Source organism: Saccostrea echinata, unplaced genomic scaffold (genome assembly GCF_033153115.1).
Source record: "Saccostrea echinata isolate AGI-Se365-2 ecotype Australia unplaced genomic scaffold, CSIRO_AGI_Sech_v1 ptg000020l, whole genome shotgun sequence".
In the NCBI taxonomy this organism is placed as follows: Eukaryota; Metazoa; Mollusca; class Bivalvia; order Ostreida; family Ostreidae; genus Saccostrea; species Saccostrea echinata.
In genome coordinates, this window is record NW_026889769.1 from 5,487,501 (window position 1) to 5,505,979 (window position 18,479).

An 18,479-nucleotide genomic window follows, 5' to 3' on the forward strand; every position below is an offset into this window, starting at 1 on the left:
GGTTTTAAATAATTTCATTAAATATACACTATTTTATGGATTACATGATCCTCTGATTCAATACCTTTTTTAATTCTTTAATGGACTATATATTAGTCTTGTCAAAATTACATGTACTGTTTAGATCAATCCCTCTTATACTTAAAACGTTTTTACAACAGAGTGTTGAAATACCAGTAAATAATTTTTTTCTGGCAAAAAAATGGAGATTATTTAAGTTGTTTAGTACATTAATTTTCAGAATATGCCTTAGATATCATCGATGCCTTAAATACAGGTAGGTTGAAAGACTCATCTTAAGCCCAGAACTTTACAAAAATCTTTATACAGTTTGATTCCGAAGATAGGTTGATGCATTGTTAATTTTCGTAAAGTTCTTATGTAAGGTACACTTCACTACATATCAAAATACAAACTTCATGTTATTCCCCATGAAATTGTTAATGAGATTGTAGTGTTGTATTTGTTTAACATATAATTAATATATATACGTTTTACATTTTTCCATTGTAGAACATGGTGCATACATGCTTAAAATATTTCATTTCATAAAGACAATTTTTAAAACTTAGCTAAGTGTCTAAAACAACCTTCTCTTGTTAATATTTACATCTTGTTTATCTACAGTAATTTTGACAAACTGACCTTTTCCTCTGTGGATCCATCAAACAGAAACTTGATTATTCCCCCTGTAAGTTTGGAGGTTTGTAACCAGTCAAGGTCATCTGCCGAGTCTGTACTGACATAAGACGCCACGCTGGATACGGTGACATATTGTGGGTCCACTTCAATATTAGGATATTCTTCTATATCTTCTTCCATGTCCATTGTGTCTATAATTTACACAAAAGGAATAATCTATAAAAATATATAAGGCTAAATGCTTCCTAGGTTTTGCCCGTAAAAGGTACCAAATGATATTCTAGCTGCTTAATCCATTTTTGAAATTTGCTGTTTAAAGTGAAATACAAGTAATACTTTTATTGTGTAACATCAGAATCAGAATGGCCTGTTCCGATTTTTTTTTTTTCATAGTATTAAAATTTTTCAATCAGTATGTTTTTTGTGTTTGTAAGTTATAACAATTATTATTATACCTCTACTGTTATTACTCTATATAAAATAAATACCATAAAACTGTCTATTTCCCTAAGAATGCAATACTTCCATCATCTGAGGACTACTCCCTGTAAAATCAGAGCTACTCCCTGAGACTACTCCCTCATTAATATTCATTAATATTTTTAACCAATCAAAATGCTCTGTGGGCTGAGCGTTCAAGGAATCTCGAGTCTGTGATGTAATGTTATTAGCAATTAACTATGATGTCAAAACATTATTTTCGACATGCAATGTCAAAATCATACTGGAATTGTAGCAAAATGATAAGCAAGATAATTCTTTAAAATATTTTTGAAACTATTTTATTTCATAACAGTGATTTTTCTACACCCAATTTAGGTCCGAATATCGGCCCTTTCCCCTATCAAAAATTACCGATATTTTCCCAATTTCAGTTGCTTTCCCCCCCCAGAAAAACCGTTATTGATTTTACTATATTGAATTTTTTATGTAGGACTTATATAAATTGGAACGCTATTGCTCTCGGTCATTCATACTCTTAAAATAATAGTGAAAAACAGCAGATCATTTTGTGCGTTTACAAGACATAGAAAAACACATGGATCATGTCAAACGTCAAACTAAATACATCGTAAGAAAAAGTGTAAGATGCATGTGAACAGGCGAAACAAAGCTTTATTTGTAAATCCAAGAACTAGTAGTTCTACAAAAAGCATCCCTGATTCCATGAAAATCAAACTGTTTCTACATCCGGCAGATGCAACTAATATTGCAGCACAATGATTAGGGTGATTTAGAAAGCTAGAAGAAAAATGATTTGTTTTAAATCATGTCAGATTATATCATCTTCAAGGGCTATTATGAGTAGGATTTTTTTTTATGTCTACCATTATGGCAAAAAAAAAAAAAAAAGAATTGAAATATAGGACGGTCACAACTAATGACAACTTTCAAAGATTAAAAAAAAGTTAAAAATGTAGAACTGTGTCTAATTTGTTATTTTGTAGTAAATATTGTGAATAAATGATGTTACATTTACTTATATATTTTATTTCACCTGTCAATTAAGGTTTATTTCAATCTTATTGATTTTTCCCAATTTTACACAAATGTCGATGATTTTTCCCAATTGTAAAGGCCCAGGCCCCTTTTAAAAAATGTAGAAAAATCACTGCATAAACATGTTATTTTCCTCAATATTAATCAGGTCTGGGCGGCCTCCGTTTTTGGAGGATAGCTAAATTCAATATGGCATCCAAAATTTTTACCATATATGGAAACCATGTTGCATTGCGGGATAGTTAACCTCCGATTTCAGAGGATAACACAGGTAATTTTCAAACACCTCATGCCTACCTTTAATCAAAAAGTGCAAGCACCAGAGTGCATGCAAATAAAAGTTCAAACATTAAACTATCGATTGTATGTGGCGATTTGAGATTCTATGTCTAGATATTTTGTAATTTACATGTATTTTCAAAGTTAGCACTTTTTGCACTCAATTATTACTGAATATTTCTTGTTATTTTGTTTTATTTTTTATGATTTTTCCCTTTTCAGACAAATAAAAAAGGATTTTAATATTTCTTTTATATTTTCTTTTAATTCAAAAAAAGGAAACACAAGAGGAAACGCATTTTAAGCGTATTTAAAATGCAAAATATACTCTGCCTTATAATTTAAGCAAATAAAAGTATAAATGGATTGAATGAATAATTATAAAAATAAATAAATAATTTGAATAGCATAAGTAAATAAAATAAATAATTTTGACATGTTTACTAAGAAAATAACATATTCATATAGCCATGTGTATGCATAAAAAATAAAATATTACAAAGTGATGCGCTTAAGAATTATTAACGAAAGAAATAATAAATGAATAAACTTATTTTTTCAACAAAAAAAAACTGTTTATAAAAATTTCTAAACTGCTTATCACATAATTACGGTACTGGAAAATCAGCGTGGTTATATTACATGTATTAACCTCAATCAGAGGCAGGTAAGTGCAACATTTGTTTTCCATGCGGTATACCAAATAACTGATTGATGGCAATTACAAAAATATATTGATTTAATATCTGGACTTATCCATCATCATATGAAATTGTACCTTTTATTTGTTTTGATTTCGAAATCAGTGTACAGTTCATAAATGCAAGAGTTGCTGTTATTTGTTTGGTTAAGAGTTAACTGCCCTTAGTTTTGAAAATTCCGGTAGGTGGCAAGACCGCTATCCTCTGTTTTCAGAGGATAAAATCTATCCTCCAAAAACAGAGGCCGCCTAGACCTGTTAATGCATTAGATATCTAGCAAAATTTTAGTTACATTTGTGTTTATGTGAATGCCTCTATATTGTCTAAAAATATCTGAGTATCTGGTTTAATAAATCTTTTTAGATTGTTTCGGTATAATAAAACAGTTCTGAAATGGGAACTCGGGAAATACTCCGAAATAGTAAATTTATTGTTCCCCTTGGCAGGAAACTATTTCCCTTCTCCTAGGGTTAACTTCATACAATAATTTTTTTGTAAATTTTCTTCCATGTAGAATAGAGATGAATGACTTTGCTTGTCCTATTTATAGTGCTTATTGAAAAAGATTTAGGACAGTGTCAAACTTAAGCCTCATAGCTCTAAGTGCTATTAAAGTTATAGCTTAAAATTTGCTTTTTAAATAAGCTTGAATGAGCTTCTTTAGTTAATTCTTTTACCAAAATTATATCAAAATTGCTTTAACCAAAATTGACAACAGATACAAAATGGTAAGATATCCCAAGGTATATTGTAGAAGCAGAAATTTTCGTTGGGACAAAATTTCGTTGATTTATCATCTAAAAAGGTTTTGTTGGCATTAAATTTCATTGTTTTAAAAGTAACTCTATTCAATGTATAATAGTCATATAAAAATTTTGTGTGGGATATAACTTTGTTTGACAATTGTTAACAATGAAATAAATGAAATTTAATCGCCAGCGAATATTAATTTTCTGCTTTTTCAGTAATAATAGTGAACAAGCATATGGTGTATCTCAAAGCAAATATTAACAAAAGTTATTGAAATAATAAAGCCAATCATAGAAGATTGATTGGCACTAATTTATTAGAATATGAAGGTAACAGTTATCCATGCCTCGATGCCTACAAGATGGTAAATAATACCAAACAAAGTTTAATCCTTTTATTAATCGAAATGTGATTAAAAAACAACAATCTGTAGCTTTCAAATTATTTCAAACTTTTGTATTTTTTAGACAAATTTATAAATGGGTTTAAGCTATTCATTTTCATTTTGCTTAACATCTTTAAGAATACAATCTACATCTATGTATGGTATTGTAAGACCTAACGTAATGTAATATACATAATTTTGATAACATTCAGCTCTGCCATTGTACTGTATTCTATTGTGTATTTTATGATTGCATCTTTGCAGAAACATTATTTCAATTGTTTGTAAGACAGTTTCTGTTTTTAAAAACATGTTATGTATTTATTCTATTTATAGCACATGCTGATATGTGAATAATCTATTTTCTAATTTAATTCTGTATCTCATGAATTCGGTAACATACCTTTTAAAACTACATGTTTTCTTGTCATTATTCATGAACTGGGGGTGAGATGTTATAATCTTAAAGAACTGTAATAGCGCGATTTATTTGTTCTGGATACTCTTGTATGCAACCCGCTGCCATCTTTGTTGATGTGACGTACATACTAGCCAGAGTTTCGCATTTTGTATCTCTGTGATTTTATTGATTGCTTATTATTTGAAATAACTCAAATTATTGCTAGAATAATTGTTACAAACTGTTTATTATAATCAGGCAGTCATTTGTACATTTAATAGCTTTTCATTGTACTCGTATTTGAAAGTACTTAGTTGACATCGTCTGCTATACGATTCAATGTTTATATGACAATTATACATATTTCTAGGAACTGAATATTTACTTACAGATTAGGACAACATCCAGCATAGTCATATTAATTTAATCCATGTGTATTTGTTAAATCACAGCTTGTTTTTAATTATTTATTCTTTTTGTACGGCAAACTTGTTTGGCACTGTACGGCAAATCTCATGTTGTGCGGTGCCGTACATTGCCACGATTGGTCGAGTGTCACCGTACAGTTATTTCATTGGTTAAGCCCTATCACGTGGTATCTCAGAAAGTCTATATATATGAGTCGATCAGCCAATAATGGCAGATAATCTTGTCTAAGTTCCCTTAGCGCTAAATTCAAATTCCAGCTTTCCATCAACCAGTTTTAGGTGAGAATTAATTAAGACAATTATCTCCCAACACACTGGACACCTATCAATTATTTGAAAACATTATTATTAATTACTATTTAATATTTGAGTTGACGGTCACCTTGGTGCCCCGCCCCCTTTTACCATAGCCCTGTACGGTAGACGCCACCGACCAAACTCTTGTTTTATACCTGATGTTGTTATTGCTGAAATGTTCTTATAAATAAATTATTATTGTTACCTTTGAGAAACTCTCGTTCTGTTTACAATACTGAAGTTAACCAAGACTGAAGTACCACCGTACTTGTGTGTGTACAGTATAATGTTATATTTTGTAATCCCCATTTATGAAAGGCCATCCGTGGGGAGCTTACAGTATACATGTTAAAAAAATATATCTAAAATTCAAGTACCCGGTATTTTTTTAAGATATACATGTATCTGAATATCACATTGAAAACTCTTGACATTGCACTCAACTTAAGATTTTACCTATAATATACAGTATTCAATTACAAAAATATTTAGTTAATGAAACTTTTTTGAATTGGATTTTCATTTTTCAAGGTCACACAATCATGAAATTGATATGAAATACATGTACAGTACCAACCAGACCCAACCTGACACCTAAGCAGTCCCAGAAAGTAGTCCCCGGGACTGCTTTGGGACCGCTCTGGGACTGCTGTGGGACTGCTCTGGGACCGCTGTGGGACTGCTCTAGTAAGCAGACCCAGCAGTCCCTGGGACTGCTTTCTGGGACTGCTTTGTTCACTCGTGCATGAAAAAGGTTCTGAGTGACATGATAGCTCCGCCCCTTGTGTATTCTGAATATGCAGGCTCCCTGTTGTTGTTTTGTTTACTTTCAGCAGAGAGGTGTTTAAGATAAAGAATAAAAAAAAAAACAAGGATTTTTTTACATTTTAATAAGTAGAGATAGATATACATGTAATTACTAAATGTCTTCAGGGGCTGTAAATTTACACAATTGTAGTCTAGAATTAATTTTAAAAATGAAAGTAGTTAAAAGGGAAGTCAGGAGATGACTTTTATCCTTTAAATTAAACTTTAATACAGGTGTTTGAAAAAAATATATCTAGGCCTATTTAATTAATTAATGCTAATTAAAACTTTAATACAGGTGTTTGAAAAAAAAAATATCGAGGCCTATTTAATTAATTAATGCTGTCAAGTTACGGAATGTACTCAAAGTTTGCATTAGCACTATTTAAAAACAAACAAAAAAACAAACATACTTGTCATTACAATAAGACATTCAGAGGGACGTACTGTACTGGATTTTTTTTTTAAATTGAAAAAGCTAAAACCATATGCATGTTAAAAAAGAGCATTCCATGCTATTTTTTACCGCCCTCAAATAAAACCTAATAATTTATTAAATGACCATGAAATAAAATTATTCTACCATTCTTCAGTCATTTAAAACATTATATTTGTGAACAATTATTGGGGGATTTATTTATTATTTTGTTTTTGATTTATAAACAAGTAATTAAAAGAGTAAATTTATAAACATTTTAAAATATTCGGAATTGTGACTTATTTCTTATTTGTTTTGTTTGTGTTTTCCTGGCCGATTAATAAAAAGCAATACAAATGTATAAAATGGTGTCAACACCTGAAGTTTCAATCGCCTTTGGGCATGATTAGCAGAAAGTCAATGCATGTTATTTGGGTATCAGTGTTACACATCACTGAACATGCTGGTCAACAATGACACTAATTTCAATCCATGTACTGCAAAAAATCTTCGTTTCAATAAATGTGTATAAATTTATTTCGGGATTAATTAATTTTGAACATAATCTGAGGTTTCCATTCGCGTGATTTACAGATGTACACTCAAACGTTTATATAATAAAAGTATTATTGTTTTCTGTTACATAGATAATTTAACAATAATTAAATTGGCAAGTCAGTGAAAATAATCATGACTGAAATATAATACACAAAGAATTTTTCAAAAGCTCCAGTACTTAAGAAAACTGCATTCAGAGTATAGTATGGAAATCGGCCTTGCTCTATAATTATAAGGCCTATTTAAAGCTAGTTTTGATAGAAAATAAATAGCTCAAGCTTAATTATCTACAAAAAAATAAATAAATAAATAAATAAAAAAAATAAATAAATATGGAAACCAATATCATTCACAGTAATTTAGAAATTGATGTATTTGGTGAAAAATTAATATACCACAAAACTGTGTTTAAATATTCATGTTATTTATAGGTGTGAACGTCTTCTTTGTTCAATATTTATTATTTGTTTCTATATGCGTAGTGTGATTTTCTTAACAGTTAAAAAATGACTGTCGCATGAAAATTGATACTGCTCAGAAAGAAATGGATCATCAATTTCAACTGCCTTTTATAGTTACATTGTTTATTGGTAATCTCATTCTGAGTAAGCTCCGCCCATTAAATTAATTAACCCCGCCCACTGGGACTGCTGGGACTGCTTTCTGGGACTGCTGGGACTGCTTTCTGGGACCGCTGGGACCGCTGTGGGACTGCTCTGGGACTGCTTTAGCAGTCCCAGAGCAGTCCCAGAAAGCAGTCCCCGGGACTGCTCTGGGACTGCTTTGTGTCAGGTTGGGTCTGGTTGGTACTGTACATATGTACAAGACTAGTATATATTTATAGATTTCTAAACACAATCTTTTACCAAACCCACAGTTCCAGGGCCAAGGGCCAATTAAATCTGCTGGGGCAAGTAAAATTAAAAATTAGCTAAATCCCACAGTCCACAGATTTCTCTTTTCAAGTGCAGATTATTCATTCAGAGCCATTTAAATATTCATAACAGCACTCTTCAAAAGCTAAATGCTGTAAAAATTAAAATCCCTTATTAAAGTTATTTTCATGGTTGGACGAAAAAAATTAGGTTAGGGGGATTTTTTTCATGAATGAAGAATAAACAATATACAATATTTAATTTGAAATTTAAACATTTTGTGGAGGATGTGAATTTGAGGGTTTCTTCATATCAAGAAAACAATGAAACAAAAATTGACTTCATAGTACTCTAACTGCACTTGGTGATACACTTGTTCACAATCTCATTAGATAGATAGTGGCCTGAGAAGTTGCAACTGACAATTGAATTTCAGTTAAATCATTTTTTATGATAAGGAACACTTTTTAAAATATCCATAAATGTAAATGTGGAGGGGCCTATTAATTTTCCAGGATGTCTGTAGTTTTCTTTGACTGGCAGGTCCTACAGACCAGCACACTGAGCAGTGCTCAAAATTTCTTTAGTAAGGACTTTGAATTAGTTTAAATTTATTAGCTGAAATGATTATTATAAAATATGTTTTTCTTCCTTAAATATAAATAAATCACTGTCTTACTTCCTTTTTACTTATTTCTCCTTAATGATTAATTTCTCTTTTTATTTCTGTTTATTTTCATTTTTCTTTTCTTTTTTTCTTTTTTTTTTGTTAGTTTTTCTTTTAAATGAAAAATGTACAATATAAATCATAGCTACTACGGATAAGAATTATGATCTGGATTATATTAACAAACAACTTAATTAGCTGTAAGTGATCAGGTACATCCACATAAATCTATTCCAGCTAGACTGTGTAACATTTTTTCCATAATATTCTACCTATAATCCTTTCTTTCTTCTGTATCAAAGTCAAAATTCCACACAGGGAAATTCTCACTTTCCTTCTTTACATGGAAGAAATTCCTTCTTAAACAGGTAAACTAAAATGGTGGGAAAAAATCAATAATATCAATTCAGAAAACAGACCTGAACTGCATGGTTACTTGTTCTCTTGTTTATAGTGATTTTATAGAACTTTATAAAATACTGTCACTGAAGCTTTCAAGCTCGCAGCATTCTTTTGGTAAATTAGCTACAGCTAGTCAAAAAAGAAAAAAGAAAATTTTTTACTAATCCCATCACTAAAAAAGTGAAAAATAAAATGCCCAAGTTGTTGTAATCAATGTTAAAGATGCTAAATCAAGCAACATGTTATGAAAGAAAACACAGGTACTAAAACGGCTTAATTTAAAGATTGAACAGTACCATACCTGTCTACAGCGTTGTTACCTTATGAAATATACACATGGAAATCATGTTCATTAATACTGAATGGTTGGCTGCATCAGTCTGTCAGTTGCAATTTAAATAGATTGCGCTTGATTTAAAAAATATTGCGCACATTCATTTTCTTACACCGACAACCTGATTTCTTTCCAGATATAATTACGTTCACTTACCAGTAAAACCAAACTGTTTTCATGACCGTGTAAACAATGTATTGGGCTGTCCTTGTCATGTTAATATGCAAAAAAGAATTTTAGTGTCAATGATGATGATCCATCATGAAATGAATATTTTGTCTGTTGTCTTTCATTATGAAGAATAACGTGCCCGATCAAATATTGTATGTGATTTAATGATACGGATGGAAAGTGATAAAACACAATGAAAGTACTACGATTATTGAGCGAAAAACAGTTGAGAAAAATGCGTTATAAGTAAACAGTGGTGAAAGACAAAAGGTATAAAATTTAGTTTGCAACGATAATTAGCGGCGGATCCAGGAATTTCATAACGGGGGGTGGGGGGCGCAGTAGTCCGAAATATCTGACGTTTTCCAGGCTTTTTTCACGATTTTGATATTTTCCTGGCACGTAAAATATCAAAATCGTAAAAAAAGCCTGGAAAACGTCAGATATTTCGGACTAGGGGCGCAGTAGAAGGCAGGGGATCTAGGGGCTGCATTGAAGCCCCCAGCGGGTCCATGCATGGTAAAGCCCCCCAAAACTGACGAATTCTGACAAATAAGAGGTGTTTTTCCCCCTTGATTTTAGGATAATACAAACAAAATGTTTTTAAAAAATTCAAACGGGGGGGGGGGGGCGCCCGGATCCGCCTTTGATATTCTGAAAGTTCTGACTGCAAAAATCATCAGTTCTTTGATAAAAGAGGTGGCTCGTACCATAGACCTAAAATTCTACTTTAGGTCTATGTTCGTACAAGTAAAACAACATCGTATTCCTAAATCATGCAGTAAAATTCTTCAATTAATAACAAAAGCCGTCAAGTATTTTTTTTCTGGTATAAACTTCCAATAACTGAACTCATAATAATATCGAGCAAAAAGAGTGAGGGACATCCCGGTCTTCCCTTCCCCATTAAAGAGAAATTTATTACAATGATGTATTTATTGGCATACTCTACTTGATTGATATGCTTTATGATTCATGGATCAAAGAGCCGATACTCAGGCACGTGGTTGCACGGGGTTGGACTGACCCCCCCCCCCCCCCGCCCCGCTCACTTTATATGCTACACTCTTCAGTTAGAACTGCGAGCGCTAAATCTCGATTCCCGCCTACATTTTACCTATGTTTGGCAAATTTGCTATGTTTTTATTTTTTTATTTATTTTTTTTTAATTTATTTTATTTTTTTGTATGCAGAGTATACTTCATTAATTAGTTATCAATGATTAATAACTCGATCTTCTACCAGTCACAATTAATTATATGCTCTTAATAACAACGTTTTTAAAAGCAAATGTAAAATTTTATTCATTGAATTCATTAAAACATCGCCGGATTTTAAAATACTCACGAATATGAATATTGATTTAAGATCAAAATCTTTCAATATGTTTGACGTATGTAAAATTAAATATATACATCTCACTTGAGTTTGACTATGACTCAATTAGTTAAAATATATCTGACTTATTTTGTAAATTTTTGTCCTTTGAGTTTGGTCATAAAATGAACATTTTTCGTTGTATTTTACCCCCCCCCCCCCCCGAAAGTCAGAGACAACAAAATCTGTGGTAGAAATTTGCTGAGTGCCTGTAAGAAGATATTTTTATTTCACGGAGTTTGGAGCTACAGAATCTTTCATTTCTTTGAATACCCATTCCATCTACCTGTTCAATTGGAAGGCGATGGTTTGTGGTTCTAAATTTAACAATTTTTTTTTCTAATTTTACATGATGACAGCGTTAAATATTTTTCGTACTCAAAATTGGTTTTAAAAATTCTATAATGTAAACTTTTTGAAGATTTGTGAACTTCACTAATCCACGTTTGAATGTATTGATCTTTTAATCTTTGTTTGACTGCAGCAGTTATCCATTTTTCATTATAGAAATATAAATCTCTCTCTCTCTCTCTCTCCCCCCCCCCTTTCTCCATGGATCGATCCAGAAAATTTTCTTAGAGGGACCCATAACTAGAAAATTAACCCTTAAAAAAAGGGGGGATCAGAAGTTTTTTGACATAAAAAAGAAGAAAACTTGACCAAACGCAAAAACCTATTTAGGAGGTAAGGTGTGGAATGGAAGGGGTATCTATATTATAGACATTTGCTCTTGATGACTTTATGTTCGAAGCTGACGTGTTTCCTGAAGATCCTAGATCCGCACATGCTCTTTCTCAACACAAATTATTTTATTGATTCTTATTTTGAATGGCCTGATTCTAAAAGTGATTCACTTTCATTAATCATTTTATGCCTGCATGGGTCCTTATATATTAAGGACATACGCAACGTAGTTTGAACTTTATTGTATTTTTCTCTGGAGTTGAAGAGTTCCAATACTAAAAGGAACTGTCTGCTACATTTTAATGTCTTTATATGCTGTTGTACACTTCTTCTTAAACAAGTTTTGATAAACAAAACATCTAGAATATATGTTTAGTAATTTTTGTATATTTTTCTTTAAATTATACAAGAATTTTCATCAAATGATATCTTTTCAAAACCCCTGGTAATGCATGCTGATTTTTTGTCTATGAACATCTGATGGCATTATAATCTTGAATTAAGAATATCTTGAAAAATTATCAGTAGGTAAGGTACGTTGCGTATGTCCTTAAAAAGAAAAAAAAAACTGAAAAGTAATATAAAAATAATTATATATAGCATTATGTTTGATGACTAGATAGATGAAGCCCAGTAACTCATGCTTACCCAATAAATTACATGAAAAGTTAAATAAATCAAGAAAATAAACACCTTTTTTGCTTGCGAAATCACTGGTGACCGCCCCTATCGAATGTTCTTTGTTTACAGATGGCGCTGATTTTCAATTTCAACACGAAGTAGTATGGCGGATATGGTAAGTGTAAACCGACAGATATCGTCAGATATAGGTTCACCAGCATATCTTTTGACACTATTTCTCTTCGATTTTATGGTTTTTCAATCTTGTAGGATGAATTTTTACTGTGAATACTTCTTTGAGTTTTTGTGAGATAACCGCCCCTAGATTTAAACACTGATATGATATATCTGACACCCCCTTAATCACAGCAAGCATGTTCTGAGACACATGTGAATCAGTCAAACAGGTGTCCAAATGTTCAAGATGTATATGTTAACATATTTATTATAGTTTATAGCTTGACAGAAAGAATGGCCATAACATTTTTGTTATGATTAGCTGTTGGTATCACTATCGGTTTATCACCAGTCAGCTTTGGGATACGAGACAGTATTGTGATATTTATTTCGTCTACATGGTCTATGTGGGTTGATATGCATATCTAAGTATTTGTATAGGGTGCAAAGTAATGATCTTAACTTACAATTTTCAATTTCATCAAGTGTTTTCATGCTCCACTCTTTGGGTAAAGTTTCTTCAACATTTTCAAAGCTGTGGAGACTGTAGGGTGTTTCCATACCTGGAATGAGTTAACTTCACTTTATATCCACATAAAAAAAATGGGTGGATCCAGAAAATAAAGGAAAAATAGGGGGTCTATAACTGTTCAAAAAATACATATATGACTGAAAAATTTTTGAGCAACAATAAAAAAAGAAAGAAAGAAAACCCAAATCCTGAACACCCCATTTCACTGGATATATTAATTACAGTAAAATAAAAATATTGTGTGCTTTTCATTTGTTGAAAGCTTACAAACTATATCATTTAAGTGACAGGTTTGATTAGTTGCATGTATGTGTAATTAAAGAATTTTTTCAGAACTCTGGGTGCGCTTGATTTGTTTACACCATAGCTAGCTAGTACACACTATGTAGATAGTTTACACCTAAATACAATCAAGTGAAATTTGGTTTAGTTTAGTATATTCAATATGGGTGTCAAAATTTCAACAGCAGTTGAGGGGATCCTTTCTTTAAGAGATTTTTTGTTTTTGTTGCTGTTGTGGACAATTTCTTAGATACAGAATTGTCCCTAAGACCCAGGGGCAGGGAAATTTCCCAACCTATAATGATATAATCCCCCTGTTAATCTGGTTTTCCCCCTCAACCTCTGTTAGGGGAAGACCCCCAAACCCCCTTCTACTTTCTAAATTTCCCTCCTATTTCAATTCTTAGGGACAACCCTGTAGATCCATTTATAAAAAGTAATATATTTAGAGAAAAAGAAATTAAAGAATTTCAAATAAAACATTAATTTTATATCCACCTATAAATGACTATCTAAATATCTGGTCTTACTCCATAATATACATGTATTGACTTTTATCTCCAAAACTTAATTACCAACAACTTGTTTTTGAATATTTTAGAAATAACATGCATTTTCATATATCCCATTAAATGCACTGAACAAGAGTAAATTACTATACTCCATACCCTGCAATCAACCTATCAAAAACTTGAGGTAATCTCAAATGCAGAAAAAATATCCTTCAGTTTTACCATCTCCACATTTTTTCAGATGTTCTTGAATTTTTGGTGCATTTACAGACACATGCTCTGTTTAGGATGAAGGTAGTGTACACCTAAAAGTGTACACCTTTGCATTTGATTATAAGAAAGTGCATTCTTTGTATCCAGTGTAAACAAATCTACAGCTTGTTTTCGTCAACTTTGGTCATTATTTTAGCTGTTTAGTGTTCCATTATCACTATTTAAGTAACCACAGTTATATAAAATGATCAGGAAATTACATAGAAAGACAATCCTTATAAACAGAATGTTTGTAATTAATGTTAAAATATCAATTCTGCAATGGATAATTTATTCTATTGTGAGTACCTATTATATGAAGTATGTTATGACGTAAACAGGATAGAGTAAAATTATTTCAGTTTTACAATAGAATGAGCAATTCACATATTATGCTGAGAAAGAAATTGAAGGACAAGAATTAATTCAAAAGAACTGAAAATTGTTGCTTTGGTATGATTAACCTAGTTACCAATTATTGCAGAGATAGATAAAAATTATGATATCCATTGATCAAACTCACCTGCACAATAGTAAACCCATGTATCTATTAGTCACTGTAGTGTGTGTACCTAATGAGTATTATTACAGTTGGGGAGTGTGACTTTGGAGTAATGATCATCACAGAAGTTCAGCTTAGAATAGTGACCATAAGATCATTGCCTACCATCATGACCACAATGTACATTGACAGTTTTTACTAATAACAAATAACTGATTTATATCAGCAGAGTTTTTGGAGATACTTGTAGTTCATCAGATAGGTACATAGCTGCATGTTTTGGCTGTAGCTGATAACGTTTTCGTACATGTTTTGTTTGTATCTTATTTAAGCAAGTCAATAAATAATAGTTAGGTTATTTACATGTATTGCTCTCTGAGTAGTTGTACATGTATATATGTTTACACTTATATGCCAGATACTTAGGAAAGGATGACTGAAATAAACAATTTAATACAGTTGAACTTATAGGTATTTTGAACACCTATACCTTGAATATAATGGATATATGTTGAAATGATCTGGAAGTCCCAACAACTTATTCTTTAAGTATTCTAACCTCAATATCTTGAATCTTAAGATATCTTGAAGTTTTTTCTCAGTCCCATCGAGTTTGAGATAACGAGGTATAACTGTATGTGTGATTAAGAATATATATTCACTTATTAACATCTACAGTCAGAGTCTACCTGTCTAGCATGTATTGAAGCAATATTATAGGTACAAATTTTAAAATGTAAGAGCTTACAAAGGGTTTGTAATGGTTGAAATGGAAATCTGTAAAATTAATGGTCACTTGCTTTAAGCTTACAGCATGTACAGTGAAACTTGTCTAATCCAGATGTTGTGTATTCTGAAATCTTGCCTAGTACATGTACAGTGTAAACTTTTAAGTTCCTGTCAGTAAATTCAATTGTTTAAAATGTTGTCTAATCTGGCCAATTTCTATAGAACCAGAGTGTCCTAATTAGACAAGTTTTACTGTAATTGTAAACTCTACCTTTTTGTTCACCTAGCTCCATTACAGATTTCGAATAGTTTTTATCAGCAAAATCTAGGGGCAGTCATCATTTGTCACTGTCCCCACCTTTAAAAAAAATCTTATGAAGAGCTTGTAAGAAAGTAAAAGACAAAATTTAGGGTGAAAGATGCACACAAGTTGCATGTAAATGATAAAATAATAATTATCTTGATGTGAGAAGGATGATATAGAAAGTACATGTAGATCATGTGAGAAGTTACACATGCACATGTAGGCTGAGCACGAATGTGTGAAGAAATTCATCCCCCTCCCAAAAAAAATATTGGATAGTACACATGTAGTACTTGAGATATTCTATTGTAGAAAGGAAGTTCTGATCCATTTCTTCTCTATGTTGTCAAGTACAATGTACTAAGGTTGTGTCATTGTATATAGATTTATATAATAATAAATTTCTGGCTTAAAACAGGTCTGTAAACGTGTGGTATCAAAAACCAAGGCTAAAAGGATTTATATTATAGGGGCTGTTTTTGATGTATCATTCTCTGTAAAATATATTTTGGATTAAGTTTTGCTTCATTCAGCAGAAATATTAAGAGTCCCACTTAAGGACATCTTAGTTTGAACTTTGTCTTTTTCACTGGAGTTGAAGAGTTCCAATACTTTAAAGGAACTGTGTGCTTCATACAATTGTATTAATGTCTATATATTCTGTTGTACACTTCTTCTTAAACAAATTTGGATAAACAAAACATCTAGAATTTATATATGTTTATTAATTTTCATGTATTTTTCTTTGAATTATACTAGAATTTTCATCTTTTTAAATACCCTGGTAATGCATGCTGATTTTTTTGTCTATGAACATGATGAACATCTGATGGCACTATAATCTTAAATCAATAATATCTTGAAAAATTATCAGTAGGTAAGGTACGTTGCATATGTCCTTAAAAATATTTTTGCAATTAGTGACCAACTTTTGAAGCAGTGATTAATAAAATCACTAGCCCCAATTGAAAGATCACTAACAGAACAAGGTAATGAGTAATAAGTAATAATGGTACATTTTACTTGTCAGCTCCTTCTGAATTCTATTTTGTCAAGGCTTACGTAAATCAACTGAGGTCATTTGTTGATAATTTTCACTTCTGTTTAACCAAATTTTTATCTAATTCTTTAAGATTTATTAATAAAAGCAATTGACAATTTTCAAATTATTCCAAATAAATTGATATGCTGTAAAACAAAGTTGTTTTTTTTTTTTTTAAAAGAGGGAGGATCTGAGGTTAAAGCTGAGTTGCTAGTCCTATGACTATCATTGGTTGTTTCTTTATATAAGTTTCTTTTATTTTCTTTTGAATTGCTTCACATCAGTGTCATTAATTTGATCTAAAGCAAAGGTAGCATTTTCTATTCTGTATTAATTTTTGTGCAACAGGTATAAAAGGTCTACAAATCTACATGCACTGACTATAAGCAAATATTGTCAAAGCATGAATAATTTTATTTGAATCATATGTGCATTCCTTAGTGTTTTGAGCCACTGACAAGATAGTACATGTACATATATAAGATTAGTTGAATTTAGGTTATAAACATCATAGAAGATGATGATGCCACCTCTGTAGTATTACAAAACCTGTAACCTTTTATGTAACCTTTGTGTAGCTCCAGAAGCAGAAAAGCTATCACATCTACTCCTTACATATCCTTGTTTCTCTGTCAGGTCACCTTTGACCAGATATTCTATCAAAATATACCTGTATCAGGTTTCCAACATCACATACTTGTTGATAGAACGAGATATAATCTTGTCTGTGCATGGAGAAGAATGAGGCTGCATTTTCCCCACAAAGATAATGTTTTTGTAGAAAAGGGCACTGAATAAAAAGGCTCAGCCTCTGTTATATTTCATCATTTACATTGAATTATGGTTCATCTGTCAGTCTTAAGGAAAATTTGTGAAGGTTTTTTTAACCTCTTGTATCCTTTGATAAAAATGATTAGAAATACTTGTATCATTGTAAAAAAGATAACCTTTGACACCAGAGAATTTTTAGAAAGTTGAAAGTTTGGTGTTTCAATGTAAGGGTCATTGAATGCTTGGCAGTGATCGCTGGCAGTGAAATAGGGATGGCGCTGCACTCAGAATCTGCCAGTGATTTAACATGCTGACAGCTAGAAAGGTGATAGAAATAGTCTTTCCTTTAGTGTTTGATTCTGAGTGGAAATTTTCACATTCATTTAATGAACTTTGTAAAGATCTATCTTTGTGCTCACATGCTGTCTATTTATATATTTTCTGACCCTTTTTCATTTCTATAACTTTTGTAGGTTGTACATGCCCGGGGATTATATGACTTTGCTGGAGATGTTGATAATGGTGAGCTGACATTCGCTGCTGGGGAAACCCTGACAATTGTAGCACAGGTAAGATTTAGAGCCAGGAATTCCTAACAGTTGTAGCACTGGTAAGATTTAGAGCTGGAGAAACCCATAAATTTGTAGAACAGGTAAGATTTAAAGCCAGGGAACCCCTAAAATAGTTGGGGAAAGCTCACAATAATAGCTCAAGTAATGTTTACAGCTGGAGAGACCCTCACAACCATAGCACAGGTGAGAATTGGAGCAGGGGAAGCCCTCACAACAATAGCACAATAAGAATTGGAGCAGGGGAAGCCCTCACAACCATAGCACAGGTAAGAATTGGAGCAGGGGAAGCCCTCACAACCATAGCACAGGTAAGAATTGGAGCGAGGAAGCCCTCACAACAATAGTACAGGTAAGAACTGGAGCAGGGGAAGCCCTCACACCAATAGCACAGATAAGAATTGGAGCAGGGGAAGCCCTTACAACCATAGCACAGGTAAGAACTGGAGCAGGGGACGCCATCACAACAATAGCACAGGTAAGAATTGGAGCAGGGGAAGCCCTCACAATG

At 32.0% G+C, this 18,479-nt stretch overlaps 2 protein-coding genes across 2 annotated transcripts in view; one reads left to right on the top strand and one right to left on the bottom strand.

Moving 5' to 3' along the window:
• The window catches only part of LOC133189983 (transient receptor potential cation channel subfamily M member 1-like), a 56,136-nt gene extending 46,502 nt beyond the window's left edge, over positions 1-9,634 (bottom strand). Inside the window, exons 1-2 of the mRNA XM_061325439.1 lie at positions 9,600-9,634; positions 646-833 (exon numbers count right to left, since the gene is read on the bottom strand). Of these exons, the coding sequence (XP_061181423.1) occupies positions 646-828 (183 nt within the window). The 5' untranslated portion in view covers positions 829-833; positions 9,600-9,634. The remainder of the gene's footprint in view (positions 1-645; positions 834-9,599) is intronic.
• A 2,754-nt stretch (positions 9,635-12,388) lies between these two features.
• LOC133189987 (sorting nexin-33-like) overlaps positions 12,389-18,479 on the top strand; it is a 31,879-nt gene continuing 25,788 nt past the window's right edge. The window contains exons 1-2 of the mRNA XM_061325443.1: positions 12,389-12,471; positions 17,873-17,968. Of these exons, the coding sequence (XP_061181427.1) occupies positions 12,460-12,471; positions 17,873-17,968 (108 nt within the window). The 5' untranslated portion in view covers positions 12,389-12,459. The remainder of the gene's footprint in view (positions 12,472-17,872; positions 17,969-18,479) is intronic.